At 44.1% G+C, this 16,609-nt stretch overlaps 1 gene segment (V, D, J or C); it reads right to left on the bottom strand.

Moving 5' to 3' along the window:
- Positions 1-6,255: 6,255 nt before the first annotated feature.
- LOC130542583 (immunoglobulin lambda variable 1-44-like) lies at positions 6,256-6,867 on the bottom strand. The segment is given in 2 exon segments: positions 6,256-6,668; positions 6,781-6,867. Coding segments are annotated over 2 exon segments (471 nt in total).
- Positions 6,868-16,609: the final 9,742 nt, after the last annotated feature.

Raw genomic sequence — 16,609 nt, 5'->3', positions numbered from 1 at the left:
CCTCAGGCCAGTGATGGTCTGGGAGCCAGAGCTGTCAGATGGAGCCAGAGAATGGATCAAGGTCCCCAGAGGGTCTAACCATCATAATAGATGATGATTTGGGGGTCCATTCTCAGGAGCTGTTGATACCAGAACACATATTGGACAGTCCTGATGAGTCCTGACTCAGACACTGCTGGATTCTGTGTCCTTGCTTCTTCTCTGATCTGTCATTGAATCTGTCCCAAGTGCAACCTGTTACTGGCACCCAGGAATTTCTGCTCAATTTGAGAAAATCACTTAAATTCTTGCTGCCAAAGATGGGTTTTGGGAGCAAAATTTAAGACATGTGGAAAGACTTTGTAGGCAAATCTCCTTAAAGTGGGTCTCAGACACCATTTTATACCAAACGAACAGGAAAGCTGCTGAGTTGTCCAAGAAGAGGGCCGTGATGGGAGCTCCACTGCTGTGGGGAAGTAGATTTTTGTCTCACTTCCCCACAGGCCTGGAGCACTGTGTCGTTCTGTGAGGTTACTATCAAATGACTGGCAATAATAATCAGCTTCATCCTCAGCCTGGAGCCCAGTGATAGTCAGGAAGGCTGAACTGCCAGACTTGGTGCCAGAGAATCGATCTGGGACCCCAGAGGGTCTGTTACCATCATAACCGACGAGGAGTTCCGGTGTCATTCCTGGGAGCTGTTGGTACCAATTTACACCATAACCACCTCCAATGTTGGAGCTGCTTCCAGTGCAGGAGATGGTGACCCTCTGGCCCAGGGCACCAGACAAGGAGGGTGGCTGAGTCAAGACAGACTGGGCCCAGGACCCTGCAAGTGGAAGAGACACAGAGAGGGTGATGCTGAGATCTACGGACAAGAGGAGGAGCAAGGTCACCACATGTCTATGCAGGGCCCCTTCCCCTGTCCCTGCATCCAGTCACCGTGCAGTGAATGAGGAGGGTGAAGAGGAGAGGGGACCAGGCCATGGTGGAGACCATCACCAGTCCTGCCCTCTGTGGCCCCTCAGCTGAGCAGAGTCTCCCCTAATCTCTCAAATCCCCTCTTCATTCTCTGAGAGGGGGAGGGCCCATCCATGCAAATGAGACCTCAGCTCTCTGACCCCTCATGGGCCCTGGGTCAGGTCCCTCTGCCTGAGGATGTCAGGGGGTGGGCACAGGAGTATCTGTGTGTGGCCAGGGGGTGGAAAGGTCCCAGCTGTGAGTTCTGAGCAGTGGCAGAGCAGTGGCAGGTGGCAGGTCCCTGCTCAGATAAACAGTTAACCCTTAGAAATGGGTCCTGAGTGTAACCTCGAGTCTACACCCAGATATGGCATTGTGTGAAATGGTGAACAGAGCACATCAGAGATACCTCCTGCCTCCCCACTGCTCTGTCCACTGTTCCTTGCATTAGGGGAAGGACAGGTGTCCCTTTATGTGGCCTCCCTTAACCTTAGGAGAGACCATATGTTCTACTCGGAGTCTTCAGTGTGAGTCTGTCCACAGCTCCCTTGTCTGTTCATGGGTCGGGACTGAGGTGGTGTCTCTACACAAATTCCTCTTTGGTTACTGCTAAGTCCAGAGCAGTGACGGATCCCCATGGACACATGGCCCCTTCTGTGTAAGATGCCGCATTCTTTCCTCTCATGTGACCCCCAGATGACCATGGGTCCTCTTTCCTATGAACTTTCCACAGCACTGAGGGGAGAGGGACCCTCCCTCTGGCAATGGAAGGGTATAGGAAGAGTCCACGTAGGCATCCCTAATGGGTTATACTGGGTGAAACTTCTTAGTGTATCAATTTCCCCTCACACCTGAGCATCACCATCATCTGCATCGTTTTGAACACAGTGACTCACGCCTAGAAATGGCTTCTGCAAGGACAGAACACTGGTCTACAGGCAGCTGGGGCAAATGATGTTTTTGGAGCATTTTACTTAAAACTTTGAATACCCTGAGCCGGGTCTTTTCTCAGGAGATTGAGATGTGGTGGCTGTGAGGATCCACATACCAAAGAGTTGGTTTGAGGAAAATAGAGTCCATACTTCAGAATGAGAGCTGTGGGGGCTAATTAAAACTGAGAACAATATATGCTGCGTCTGAACATATAGCACTATCCATCATGATTTTGCACAAAAGAAAAAAAAGGACTTCATTGCAAAAGAAAAAAAAGGAAGAAAATTAAAACAAAAACAAAAACAGGGTTTCATTTACCAAAATAAAATAAGCATACGTTTTTATAATTAGAAAAATTCTGAAATTATACTCACTAGACTTAATGAATTAGTTTAGTTTGGTGAGTTGTTTAGATGAAAAAGAACCACCTCTCAGTATGCTCAGCTCCATGTGTGAGTGTGGTACGACGTACTTGCGTTACTTTGAGACTTTAAATGCACCAAAATGCTTAAATTGATTAGTGAAAGTCTAAGGTCATTAGTTAAAATTATTCCATGAATTTAACTGAAAGAAAAACTATACTTTTTTGAATTTTGTATTTAGAAGGGTTTATCTTTGGAAATATCTGTTTGTTTATAAGCCTTGTTGTTTAATTTTTGGGGAAAAAATCATGCAATAGACATTGTTGTTCATTATTAGGTGAAATTGGTTCTTACAAACATATCTGCACCCTGAGTTTTCTTGGTCTACTTCCTCTTGAAGATGCAAATGGTTTAATTGTAAATTGTGTTTTCTCTTTTCCTCCCACCGTAGTAAACAGAGATTTGCTTGGCTTCCTTGACTGTCACACACAGGGTGAGGCTGCCCATGTCCCCCCTTCCCATGGGGGCTTTCTCCCTGGTGGATACACCCCAGCTTTCTGGCTTAGTGCAGAGAGTGGAACATGTGCTCAGCGAACTCTCATCCTATTCAGCACCCATCCCAACCCAGCGCCATGTGGCCTGAGTGGCAAGGGGCATGTCTGCAATAGTAACTATTTATTGGGCCCTGCCTGGTACTGGGTGTGGTGGTTGGCAGTGGAAGACCAGGCTGAGCCAAACGGCCTCACCCCTGTCTCATGGAGCTGCCCCTGAAGAAGAAACGTGAAGGGGGAGTTTTAAGGGAGTCTCCCTTCCTCACCTTCACCCCTGAAGGCAGGGAGACTAGAGCCTGCTTCTACACCTATGGGTCAGGGAGATGGAGGCTGCTGGGTCACAGGGAAAAGGGAATCACAGACAACAGGAGAACAGAGGCCATGATGCAAAGATTCCTTGGTTTTAGGTGATGCTGTAGAGAGTCTGTGAAGTGGTTATGAAGAGAGGGAGACGGAGATGAATAACATGACCCCGGGTAAGAAGACCCCACGTACAAGGGGATGAGCATTCAGAAACAGGAGATTCTGGCAGGGCAGGGCCTGAGGAGCTCAGGAAGATGGGCTTTGGTTGATCAGGTCAATGGGCTTGCTTGGTGGTTTAATGTGATCTATGGAGCCTCCAGGAAAGGAAGACTGAAGGGAGCCTTATGTTAAAGGGGGAGCAGGGTACTCTGTGGGGTACACGGGCAGAGGGAGACTAGATCCTCGTTAGTGGAGATCAGATGGGAAGTGTAAAATGGGGCAATCTAACATCTAGATGAAATTCTTTGGTCTCTTCACATTCATGAAGTCATGTAAATGATTTTTTTGTCAGAAGGCAAGATAAATTCAAAACTCTTACTTTTATTGTTTTTTAAAATATAAACCAGTTCATCTCCAACACAGGAAGTGTCCTTCTTTGGCCATATCTTGGTGGAATATAAATACTATGTTTTTAAGATTTTATTTAAAATCCTATAACATTTTATTGACATCCTCAGTAATACAGGAGCTGAATAAATTTTGTGACACATGTTCATACACTATTTATATTAGAGTCATGTGTGCAACTTCAAAAAATTGAAATCTGACACTTTTGGAAGTTATTCACTGAAATGGCCCAGGGGATTCTCTTACCCAGTGATTTTTCTTAGGTCCTGGAGTGATTTCTAGGAAGTAAACTCTTCTTTGCTGACCCTATGTTTTTCCTGATTTCCACCCCACACACACTTTATTGTGGTAATGGGCAGGAAGTGATTGTTGGGGGTCGTGAACTGATTGGTGGAAAGGGGAGGAGAACATAAGGGGATGAGTAGAGTTAAGACCCTAGGTATGAAGACATAAAATGGCATTAATTGATAGATAAAGAATGTTCTGGGACCCTGACCGGAGAGTCCAAAGTGGGGGAAAACCAGGAGAGTTCTGTTGTGACTCTTAATAGTTGGCTTTGTGTCCCAGAGGCCCAGACTCATGGTGGAATCGGAGTTAGGCAGACTGTGATCTCTCTCCTTGTCACCAGGACCCTCTGAAGTGGAGACTCTCAGCAATGACACAGAGGTGACCTAGGGAGCCTAGGAGCAGGAGGAGCCCTATATGGAGTGTGTGGACAAAAGGGGTAGTTCCTGTGCTGGCCCCTGAGTCTGGTCCTATATGACAGAGTGACAGGTGAAAGAGAGGGACCCAGGTGTGGGGTGGTGCAGAAGTAGCCACCACTGAGGTTTCTGGAAGCTCCTTTACCTTCTTCCTACCTCTGGAAAGAGAAGGCCATTGTGTGAGAAATATTTTTTTCTCCTCTCTGCCTCTCAAGGGACTGCCTGCATTTCAAATGAGCATATTGTGCCTGTGACTCAATGTGTTTGGCTTGTAACTGATCAGGTGCAGAGACCTCAGAATGGTCAGGGCATTGAGCTGTAGTTTTATGAGATGGAAACAACCTGTCTTGTGTCCCCACTCCCAGATACCAAAGTCCACAGTCCATGTCCCAACTTGAATAACAAAGAGGGTAGAAGGAGATACTGCTAAGTGAAATAAGTCAAGCAGAGAAAGACAATTATCATATGCTTTCTCTCATCTATGGAACATAAGAACTAGGAAGATCGGTAGGAGAAGAAAGGGAAGAAGGAAGGGGGTAAACAGAAGGGGGAATGAACCACAAGAGACTATGGACTCTGGGAAACAAACTGAGGGCTTCAGAGGAGAGGGGGGTGGGGGACTGGGATAGACCGGTGATGGGTAGTAAGGAGGGCACATATTGCATGGTGCACTGGGTGTTATACGCAAGTAATGAATCGTGGAACTTTACATCCAAAACTAAGGATGTACTGTATGGTGACTAACATAACATAATAAAAAATTATTATTAAAAGAAAGATGAGCAGATTATGTGGACCTGTTTCGTGAAGTTTTCATCACTTTCTTCTCCGATTTGAACCCCAAATCCCCAGCCACGTGATTAGTCTGAGACTGATCTCAGTTCCAGCTGAACAGCACCTGTATTACCCAAACCAATTAGACACCCCCCTCCCTGGTCACCATGATGGTGTTAGGGGAGATGCTGGAGAGATCTGGTCCAGGCATTCTGAAAGCTGAAGTTACTAATTAGTGGGTCAGGGAGGGCCAGTCTCTCTCATCTAGAGGGTGTTTTGTGTGGACCTCTTTCCTGGGATGGCAGACACATTTTGTCCCCAAGTGGGACACAAGCCTGAGACATAATATGTTTCTCTTGTGTGTCCTCTTTCTTCCTCCAGACACTGTCAGCTTTCTGAGCATGGGGACCTCTGTGTCTTTCCTGCACTGTGTCCTGAACACTTAGAACCAAGACTGGCACGTAGAAAGTGTTCAATAAACACTGTGTATTCATACCATGGGAAGTGTTGACTATCCGGAATCAGACACAGCTGGACGCTGAGTCCTGGTTCTGTCCCGACGCCTTGATGTGGACCCCTTTGTGTGCCTTCAAAATACTATGTCAAAAACCTAAGCACCATTGTGATGTTTGGAGATAAGCCATGGAAAGATGTAATTATGGGTAAATGAGGTTATAAGTGTGCTGTGCTAATAAATAGGGCTGGTGTCCTTATAAGAAGTGGTAGAGACACAAGAGGAGATTGCATACAGTAAAGGCCATGTGAGGACCTAGGAATAATGTAGCTATCTGCAAGCCAAGGAGAGAGACCTCAGGGGAAAGCAAACCTGTCAATACCTTCAACCTTGATGTTCACTTTCTAGAACTGTGAGAAAATAAGTATCTTTTGGATTAGCCACCCTGTCTGTGGTACTACCTTTTGGCAGCCCTAGCTGATGAGCACAGTCCTCAGGGACTCTGTCCCAGGGCAACCTGACCCAGCATCCAGGAATTTCTGTTGAGTTTGCATGAAAAAGAAAATGTATGCCTACAAAGACAGGATTCAGGGACAGAATTGAGAGGACAAGGGCATATAGTCCAGAGAAACTTCACGGGGGGTGGGGGGGTGTCTGTTCAGAGCTCTGTTTTAGGCCAAAGGAGAAGGGAAGCAGATGCCTTGGCAACAACGAAACCCCATCACTGTGGGGACAGCAGGTTTTTGTCTCACTTCCTCACAGGTCTGGAGCACTGTGTGAGCACTGAGACTATCATCCCACGATGAGCAATAATAATCAGCCTCATCCTCAGCCTGGAGCCCAGAGATGGTCAGGGTGCCTGAGCTGCCAGACTTGGAGCCAGAGAATCGACTGGGGACATCTGTGGGACTGCTATCATCATAATAGATGACAGTTTTGGGGGGTGTGCCTGGGAGCTGTTGGTACCAGCTCAGAGCATAACTCCCAATGTTGGAGCTGCTTCCAGTGCAGGAGATGGTGACTGTCTGTCCCAGGGCCCCAGACACGGAGGATGGCTGAGTCAGCACAGACTGGGCCCAGGACGCTGCAAGGGGGAGAAACACAGAGATGGTGATGGTGGAGTCTAGAGACAAGAGAAGGAAGCAAGGCTCACATGTCCTCCCATAGCACCTGCCCTTGACCCTGCATCCAGTTACCTGTACAGTGAGAGAGGAGGGTGAGGAGGAGAGGGAACCAGGCCATGGTGGTAGTCATCACTAAACCTGCCCTCTATGCAACACGTCTGAGCAGTCTCCCCTAATCTCGCTCTACCCTTTTCATCCTGTTAGTGAGGGAGGACCCATCTATGTAAATGAGACTCTGAGCTCTCTGACCCCTCACAGGCTCTGGGTGAGTTCCCTCTGATGAGGATGTCAGGCGGTTGGAAGGGGAGTGGCTTTGTGGGGCCAGGGGAAGGGGAGGTCACAGTGTGAATCCTGAGCAGTTGGTAGAGCAATGCCAGGTGGCAGTTCCCAGATCTGATCACCCCTTAACCCTCAGAAATATGCCTTGTGCACCCCCTCATGTCCAGACCCAGACACATCATTGTGTGACATGGTGACCAGAGACCATCAGAGATACCTTCTGTGTCCACTGTCCTTCAGGGCCAAACCACGTGTCTCCTTATGTCACCTCCCATCACTTTGGGGAAGACTGTATGCTCTACCCCCAGACTCTTCAGGAAGAGTCTGTCCATGGTTACCTTGGCTGTTCATGGTTCAAGATAACAATACCTACACAGATACCTCTTAGATAAGGATCAAGTCCATAGCAGTGACCCTCCCCCATGAATACATGTCCCTTTTTGTGAAGGACACAGTTTTGTTTTGTTTTTTCCCTATATGTGATTCCTTGCTTCTTTTTCTTTCTTATAATAATTTTTATTTTGTTATGTTAGTCACCATACAGTATATCCTTAGTTTTTGATATAATGTTCCATGATTCATTATTTGTGTATAACACCCAGTGCTCTGTGCAATATGTGCCCTCCTTAATACCCATCACCGGCCTATCTCAATCCCCCACCCCCAACTCCTCTGAAGCCCTCAGTTTGTTTCCCAGAGTCCACAGTCTCTCACGGTTCATTCCTCCTTCTGTTTACCCCCCCCCCCCCGTTCATTATTCCCTTCCTTCTCCTACTGATCTTCCTATTTCTTATGTTCCATAAATGAGTGAAACCATATGATAATTCTTTTTCTGCTTGATTTATTTCACTTAGCATAATCTCTTCCAGTCCTGTCCATGTTGCCTCAAATGCTGTGAAATTGTTCTTTCTGATGGCTGAGTAATATTCCATTGTATATATGGACCACATCTTCTTAATCCAGTCATCTGTTGAAGGGCATCTCGGCTCCTTCCACAATTTAGCTATTGTGGACAATGTTGCTATGAACATTGGGGTGCATAAGGCCCTTCTCTTCACTACGTCTGTGTCTTTGGGGTAAATACCCAGTAGTGCAATGGCTGGGCCATAGGGTAGCTCAAATTTTCACTTTTTAAGGGACCTCCACACTGTTTTCCAAAGTGGCTGCACCAACCTGCATTCCCACCAACAGTGTAAGAGGGTTCCCCTTTCTCCACATCCTCTCCAACATTTGTTGTTTCCTGCCTTGTCAATTTTTGCCATTCTAACTGGCAGAAGGTGGTATCTCAGTGTGGCTTCAGCCTGGGAGCATCAGTTGGGGTGCTGTTGGGAGCCAATCCCTATTTTACACCCAGTTTTGCTACACTTTCACACTGACACAGAGAAGTCACAAGTTATCCCAGGTAGTACTGAATAACTGGTGTTGGCCATGTATTCACCTTCCTTCTAATGTCTGATGGATCAGCATGGCACCCATGCTTACAGCTACCCACACCTTTTCAAAGGAAACATAAAAATGAAAAATAATAGAAGTGCATAAATAACGTATCTACTTATTGCTAAAATTTTTATTCAATGTATTTATAAAAGAAAATATGTCACCAATTATTCAAATTTTCTTTTATATTATTCACTGAATTAGAGATTGTTTTCTTATGGAATCATTAGAAGTCTATACATATTTTATGCTGGGATAAGAATGGTAAACACTTTGAATTGCTTTTAAAATATATAAGAAAATAAATAAGTTTCTTTTACTTGGTAATTTTCATATTTATCCTAATGAATTTTTTTTGTAAAATTTCTCACATTCTAGGTAGATTACACCAGATTTTAGAACCTAAAAGTGAATTTATTTCTCCATTTTAAATATTTTAATTCTTTCAAAGAATCTTTATTATTAATTTGTGAGAGTTACAGATTAAAATGTTTCACAGTAACTGTGCCAGAAGCCATCATATATGATCCCAGATTAAAATGGAAACGGGGGCGCCCGGGTGGCTCAGTAGTTGAGCGTCTGCCTTTGGCTCAGGGAGTGATCCCAGGTCCCTGGGATCGAGCCCGCATCAGGCTCCTCCGCTGGGAGCCTGCTTCTTCCTCTCCCACTCTTGCTGCTTGTGTTCCCTCTCTCACTGGCTGTCTCTCTGTCAAATAAATGAATAAAAACTTAAAAAAAAATAAAATAAAATGGAAACAGTTCTAATATTTCACCTTTAGGAATAATGTTTGTCTCCAGTTTAAAGATACAAAATCTTTAAGACACTAAAGAAATATCCTTTATCTCTCCCTTTCTGTATTTATTTATATAAAGACAGAAATGAGTATCAAATGTAATTGACTAAATCTAAAGCATTTATTTAAAAAATGCATGTTTATTTGCTTGTTTGTTTATTTTTAAGTAGGCTCCATGCCCAATGCGGAGCCCAATGCGAGGACTGGACCCACGACCCTGAGATCAAGATCCCAGCTGAGATCTAGAGTAGATGCCCAGCAAACTGAGCCACACAGGCACCCCTAAAAGACTATGCATGTTTTTCTATTTAAATATTTTTTCAATAAGGAAGGAGCCAAAATCATGACCTTGAAACAAAACAGCAGTTTCCAACTTCAAAATTTGATCCTCACTTCTTTCTTTTTTTAAATGTAGATTTTATACAATGATCCTTAATATTGATTTCCAAGCCCCAGAGAATGGATCTGGGAATCCCAAGGGTCAGTTGCTACTACCACAGATGACCCACTTGGGGACCATTGCTGGGAGCTGTTGGTGCCAGCTCACAGAATAACCATCCCGATGTTGGAGCTGCTTCCAGTGCAGGAGATGGTGACCCTCTGGCCCAGGACCTGAGACACTTAACCTGGCTGAGTCAGCACAGACTGGCCCCAGGACCCTGCAAGGGAGAGACACAGATAGGGTGATGTGGGGACTAGACACAAGAGAAGGAAGCAGGACCCCACATGTCCTCCCAGGGCCCCTTCCCTTGTCCCCACATCCAGTCATCTGTGCAGTGAACGAGGAGGGTGAGTAGAGGGGACCAGATCATAGTGGAGATCATCACTGATCCTGCTTTCTGTGGCTCCATAGCTGAGCAGAGCCTCCCTTAACCAATTCCTTCCCCTCTTTGTCCTCTGAGACAGGGAGGGCCCACTGATGCAAATACGTTCTCTGACCCCTCACTGGGCCTGGGTCAGCTTCCTGTGCCTGAAGATGTCAGGAGGATAGGCAGAAGAGGGGCTGTGTGGGGCCAGGGGTTAGGAAAGTCACAGCTGTGAGTCCTCAATAGAGGTCACAGGCAGTGCCAATTGACAGATCCCAGCTCTGATCACCTCAAAAACAGGCCCTGAGCTCCCCCTGATATCCAGGCTAAGATACACCATTGTGTGACATGGTGATGAGAGTTCATCAAAGACAGATCCTGCTTTCTCAATGCTCTGTCCACTGTCTCCGGCCTTAAGGACAATCCATATGTTGCTTTATATGTCCTTCCATCACACCAGGGCAGACTTTATGCTGTACTCAGACTCCACAGGATGAGTCTGTCCACAGCTCCCTTGGTTATTCATGGGTCAGGTCTGAGATGGTGATTCTTATACAAACTCCTCTTAGATCAAGATTGAGTCCAGAGCAGTGATGGGTACCCATGGACACATGATCCCTTCTGTGCAGGACACTGCATGTTTCTTCTTCTGTGATTTCTCCCTGAATTTCAGGCTCTCCTTCTTCTGAGGTTCCCACAGCACTGAGGAGATGGGGGCACTTCTCTCAAGGTATGGGTAGAGGTCCTCATGTGCTTTACTAGAGGGTTAGACACTGAACATCTTTATCATCTGTCACTACTTCCACCAGCTTAGAAAACAGTTCTCCACACTCTGTGGGCAGTGATTCCCTCCTAGGATCTGTCCTCCCAGCACACAGACACTAGTCTGCAGGAGCCCTGCCACATGAGGCTGTGTGTGGCACTGAACTCAGAGCACAAAGGGAAATCGTGTCTGAAGTTCTAGGAGGGAAGGAGTGACAGCCCAGCCCTGAGAGCATGGGGAGATTGTGCCTCACATCCCCATTGGTCTAAACTTTTACACAATTTAGGAAGAATGACATTTTACTATGAGTCTTCCAATCCATGAACAGATCATGTTTCTCCATTGTTTTAGATTGAGTTTTATTTACTAATATTGTGAAGTTTTCAACATTAATGGCCTGTACATGTTTTGTTAAATATGCACCTAAATCATCATTGAGTGGTTCTACATGGTAATTTAATTCGGTTTTACATGATTATTGCTAGTATACACACATCTAAATGACATTTCTTATCGATCTTGTATCCTATGACCTTCCTGAAATTACTTATTACTCCTCAAATTTATATATTTAAATACATATTTGTAGTTTCCTTTGTATTTTTCCTGCAGATCATTCTCTCCATTGAAAAGAGGTACACTTGTGTCTTGTTCTTCTTAGTCTCTAGGATTTTTCATTATTTCTCTTGCCTTATGGTTTTATCTGGAACATTCAGTTCAATGCTTTTTTTTTCTTTGTTTTTTAGTTTAAATTCAATTAGCCAACATATAGTACACTATTAGTTTCAGATGTAGTGTTCAATAATTTATCAGTTGCGTGTAACACCCATTCAGCCCAATGTTGAACAGCAGTATTAAGATTGGACACGATTGTCTTCCTCCCTACCCTAAGGGGAAGATTTCAGGGCTCCACCTTCATGTGGGTGAGCTGCAGGTCTTTTACACTTCCCTTTATTAAGCTGCTGATGTTCTCTATACTTCATTCTCTGATATTTTTTGTCATTCTCATTCATTCATTTTCTTTTATTATCATGCATAGATCTTGAATTAAGTGTTTTCTTCTGCATTGATTGATAAGATCACTGGATTTTTTTCTTTTATCTGTTAATACAAGTCATTATACTGATTAATTTTTGAATGTTAAACTGTCCTTGCTACCTGTAATAAACCTGTAATAAACCCCGTTTGATCACAGAATGCACTTCTTGATATAGATGATAGATAGATAGATAGATAGATAGATAGATAGATAGATAGATAGATAAAACTGAATTCTGTTTTCTAATTTTTTTTAAGATTCTTTCAGTCTCTATTTGTGAGAGATATTCCATATCTTTATTTGTTTTGTGCCAGGAAGCTACTGACACCAGCTACTGGCTGAAAAATGTAGAAAGAATTGTTACTTCAGACACATTCAGCTTTGTGATCCACCAGGAAGAAATATCTAGTCATTTATCCAAGTTTTCTCCAATTTCTCTTACAATGTTTTGTAGTTTTCCAAGTACAGGACTTTTACTTTCCCTAAAATTTCTCTTCAAGAAATTCATAGTTATGCCCATTACAAACGGCATTGACTATATTCTTATATGTTGATGGTTTAATGTTTCTATATAGAGCATTTATTTCTGCATGCTGTTTTTATAACCTGAAGCCCAAATTGAAGCACTCTGAACAAAAGTATCTGTGATCCATCCCTAGAGACAGAGTTGGAATCAACATCTCTTATCCTCTGACATCTCCACTGAGTAATTTTTATCTCTGAGCAAGCCAGTTTGCCTTTGAAAACATGAACATGGTGAGAACAGGTTATCAGTCTGAAATTTTAACTTAAGGAATATGCCACTGTCAAATCATCTGGTTCCATAAAAACTAAGCGTCTGTTGGAGATCTGACAACAGAAGACATCCCCTGAGCCACCTGTGTGATGTCACCAGACTCCCAGAGTGGGGGGAGATTTTGTCTCTTGACCTTATGGATCTGAAGTACTGTGTTAACATTAACACTGTCTTGGCATTTATCACAGTAATAGTCACCTGGTCCTTATGCTGGAGTCCAGAGATGTCAGACACCTTAACTGGTGGAATCATCTTTGAATCCAGTAAGCAATGAGGGACTGGGATCCCTGTTGTGTTGTCTGACAATGAGCTGACTCTCAGGAGATATCAAGGATATCAGGGAAGGCTCCCTGCTGGAACCAGTATGTTTAGTAGCTGCCAACACTGAACCCAGTGCTGAAGGTGCAGGTGAGTCTGGCAGATGATCCCAGAGATGCAGAGAGGGAGGGTGGCTGGGTCAGCAGAGGCTGGGACAGGGAACCTGCCAAGACAGTGTGGATAATGGGGCAAGACAGGGAGAAACTTCCCAACATTCTCACAATAAGAAGAATGAATTTGAGGGCAGCCCAGGTGCTCTGAGGCCTGTCCCTACCTGTACAACAGGAGAGAAGCATGAGCAAGACAGGAGTCCAGGCAACGGTGACACAGACACTGGTCCCCACAGTGGGTTGGGCTGCCCTAGCCCTCCTTTTCTCCTCCACCCCCAGCCCCTGGAGGCGCTGTCCCTGCAAATGGGCTCCATCCAGTGACTGCCCAGCCCTTCCCTGAGCCCTGGTGCTGGACATCAGCTCACACCACACACTGAGATGGGGGTTGGCTTCAGCGCTGGGGAGAGCCCTGGGAGGAAGCACCTGCTGAGACCACACACAGGACCCTGCTCAGGGGAGTCTTTCAGGGCTGAGAGGACACAGCTGCTGAGTCCCCATCAGGGAGCACAGAGCCCAGCACACAGGCCCAGACTCTCTTAGGTAAGGGATCTCTGAGCAGCTGTGTAGGGACCATAGGGCAGTACCACATCGCCCCCTTCTGGTCACAATGCTCCAATCTCAACCTGGACCAAAGCCCTGAGAGCCCGGTGGTTTTCAGCAGCTCACCAGGTCCTTGTCTATTCTCACTAACATGACTTATCTCTAGATACCATTGTTCGTATGCACTGTACGTGATTACTCAGGTTTCTCATGCTCTGAAGGGACACCTCTCTATGGAAAGGGCAAAAATGTACACAAGTAATCAATTAGTGCTCACCATCCTCAGAGAAGTTACTGCAAAATGTCACTGTATCCTGTCAAGCATCACTGATCAGAGGACAGTGTAGCTGGTTTGAGGGTCTTGCAGGGGATCTTCAGGGAACGGTAGAGACTGGACATTTTCCAGGAAGTCAGCTCAGTGACATACCCTCACGACATCAATTCAGCATACATTTCAAAGGTCATGTGGTGCTGTTACAATTTGATCGGGATCAGATATGACCGAGTGATTTCTGAAAAGCTATCAGCTTTGCCTGACTGAACACTTACTGGTGAATATTAGACATATTTCTTTATGTTTGGAAGTGAGATATATCTCCTAAATTCTTGGTTTCTGAGTATTTCTGCTTCCAAATTCTTGTCAGGATTCTGTCTTTGTTGCCTCACAAACTGTTTATATTGTAGCTAAATTTATTTTCCACTTGTAGTTTCCTACCCATTGCTTTCCTTCAGTAGGAAGATGAATGTGATGTTTTGTTGTTGTTTCCATATGCCTGGGAAAGGGGGTGCAGAAATCATGTTCTCACAGGGCCCCCAAACCAGATCAGCTCTGTGTGCAAATAGTCACCAAATCTCTATAGACTCACAGGGACCTTAAGTCAAAGGTCTATGACCAAAATCACCCACTTCCCCTCAGAAACACTCTCTTCAAGGCATTCAGAGGGGTCCCTCTCCTTCAGGTCAGGCAGGTCCCCCCATGGCTCCAACCCCTGCAGTGACTCCTCACAGCTATTTGCTCAACACCCAAGCCTTTCCCACCCCTAAGATTCCTTCCTGCTCTGGCCTGCACACTTCCCTGCCCACCTCTCAGCTCTGCCCCTTGTCCCCTGCCCCAGCCTCATCCATCCTTTGTCCTTGGACTCCCTGAACTCATTCCGTCCCATGTTCTCCACACCAGGTTCTCTCGGAAGGAGATGGGTTTCCCCTGGAGATCATGGTAGACGCCCACATTCTGGCCACATTCAGCATCTGTGAAAGCAGGGCAGACACAAAGTATAACACAATGTGATCTATAGTTCTCTACTGGTCTTCTACTGATGTTGAATACTGTAGCTTTATAATAGTCTTCAAGTTCAAGTGTCAGTCTTCCAACTTTGTTCTTCCCCTGCAATGTTATGTTACTAATTTGGATCTTTTCCCTCTCTGCATAAACTTTAGAATCAATTCCTCAGTATTTACAAAATATCTGGCTGGGATTTAAGGGTTGCGTTAAATCTACACATCCACTTGGGAAGAACTGATATCCTGAAAGTAATGAGCTTTCTCACCAACGAACATAGAGTATCTCTCAATTTATTTAGTTCTTTCATTTCATTCATCAGAATTGTGTTATTTTTATTTCACTTTTTTTTCACAGTATATTTTATTTTATTTTTTTAATTTTTATTTTAAATTTTTTTATTATATTATGTTAGTCACCATACAGTACATCCCCAGTTTCCGATGTAAGGCTCGATGATTCATTAGTTGCGTATAACACCCAGTGCACCATGCAATACGTGCCCTCCTTACTACCCATCACCAGTCTATCCATTCCCCCACCTCCCTCCCCTCTGAAGCCCTCAGTTTGTTTCTCATTATCATATGATTTCTCTCATCTCTGGAACATAAGAACTAGGAAGATCGGTAGGGGAAGAAAGGGATAAAGAAAGGGGGGGTAATCAGAAGGGGGAATGAAGCATGAGAGACTATGGACTCTGAGAAACAAACAGAACTGTGTTATTTTCCTTATATAGATTTTGCACATATTACTAAGTTTGATTTATACCTAAGAATATCCCCTTTTTTGGTGCTAATATAAATTGTGTATATTTTACAATTCACTCGCTCAATGGTAGTTAATGGGTAAGCACTTAATTTTTCTATATTAAGTGTGCATTCTGAAACTTTGTTGTAATTGCTTACTTGTTTTGAGATTTTTCTTTTCATGTCAATTTTGTATTTTCTACATAAATGATCATATCACCTAAGAATAATGTAGTTTATTTCTGCTTCTTGATCTGTATGCCTCTAGATGAATGGTTTCAGGTGAATATAGGTGCATTTATGGAGATGATTATATTTTTAATTTATTCTCTTATAGAGTGAATTATGATGACTATCAAATGTTTCACAAACCCTAAGTGTCTAAAATGACCATCTTTGATATATTAGGAATTTTTTTAAGGTTTATTTGTTTATGTTGAGAGAGAAAGAGCGAGAGGTGGGGCAGAGGGAGAAAATCTTCAAGCAGACTGAAATGTGAAGCCCAACATGGGGCACAATCTTATCATTCATGATATCATGATCTGAGCCAAATCCAAGAGTCAGACGCTTATCCAACTGAGCCACCAAGGCGCCCTTTGATACGTTTTTAGATTGAATTTGCAAGAATTTTGTTATATTCTGGTCCCCATGTCTATGAAGCATATTGATTCTTAATTGCCTTTATTTTGAAAATTTTATCTGGTTATAATATCAGAGAAAAAACTAGATGTATAACATATATTCAAGTTTCTTCTTACCTCCTCGGTATCTCTGTAGTATTTTCATCATTTCCTCCTTAAATGCTTGATAGAATTCTCTAGTGAAGCCCTCTGGGCCCGAAGTTTTCTTTGTGGGAAGGTGTCAACTAAAGTGATGAACAAATTCAATGTAATTGCTGGAAAGCATGAGTTTAACAAAGTGCTGCCTCATTCCTTGATCAAAATCTACTGAGCATAAATTATGCCTGGGGCTGTGTTTTACTTGGCTGTAACTT

This window comes from Ursus arctos, unplaced genomic scaffold (assembly GCF_023065955.2).
Source record: "Ursus arctos isolate Adak ecotype North America unplaced genomic scaffold, UrsArc2.0 scaffold_39, whole genome shotgun sequence".
Lineage (NCBI taxonomy): Eukaryota > Metazoa > Chordata > Mammalia > Carnivora > Ursidae > Ursus > Ursus arctos.
The sequence above is the reverse complement of the archived record's forward strand: the minus strand, read 5'-3'. Positions and strand labels throughout refer to the sequence as shown.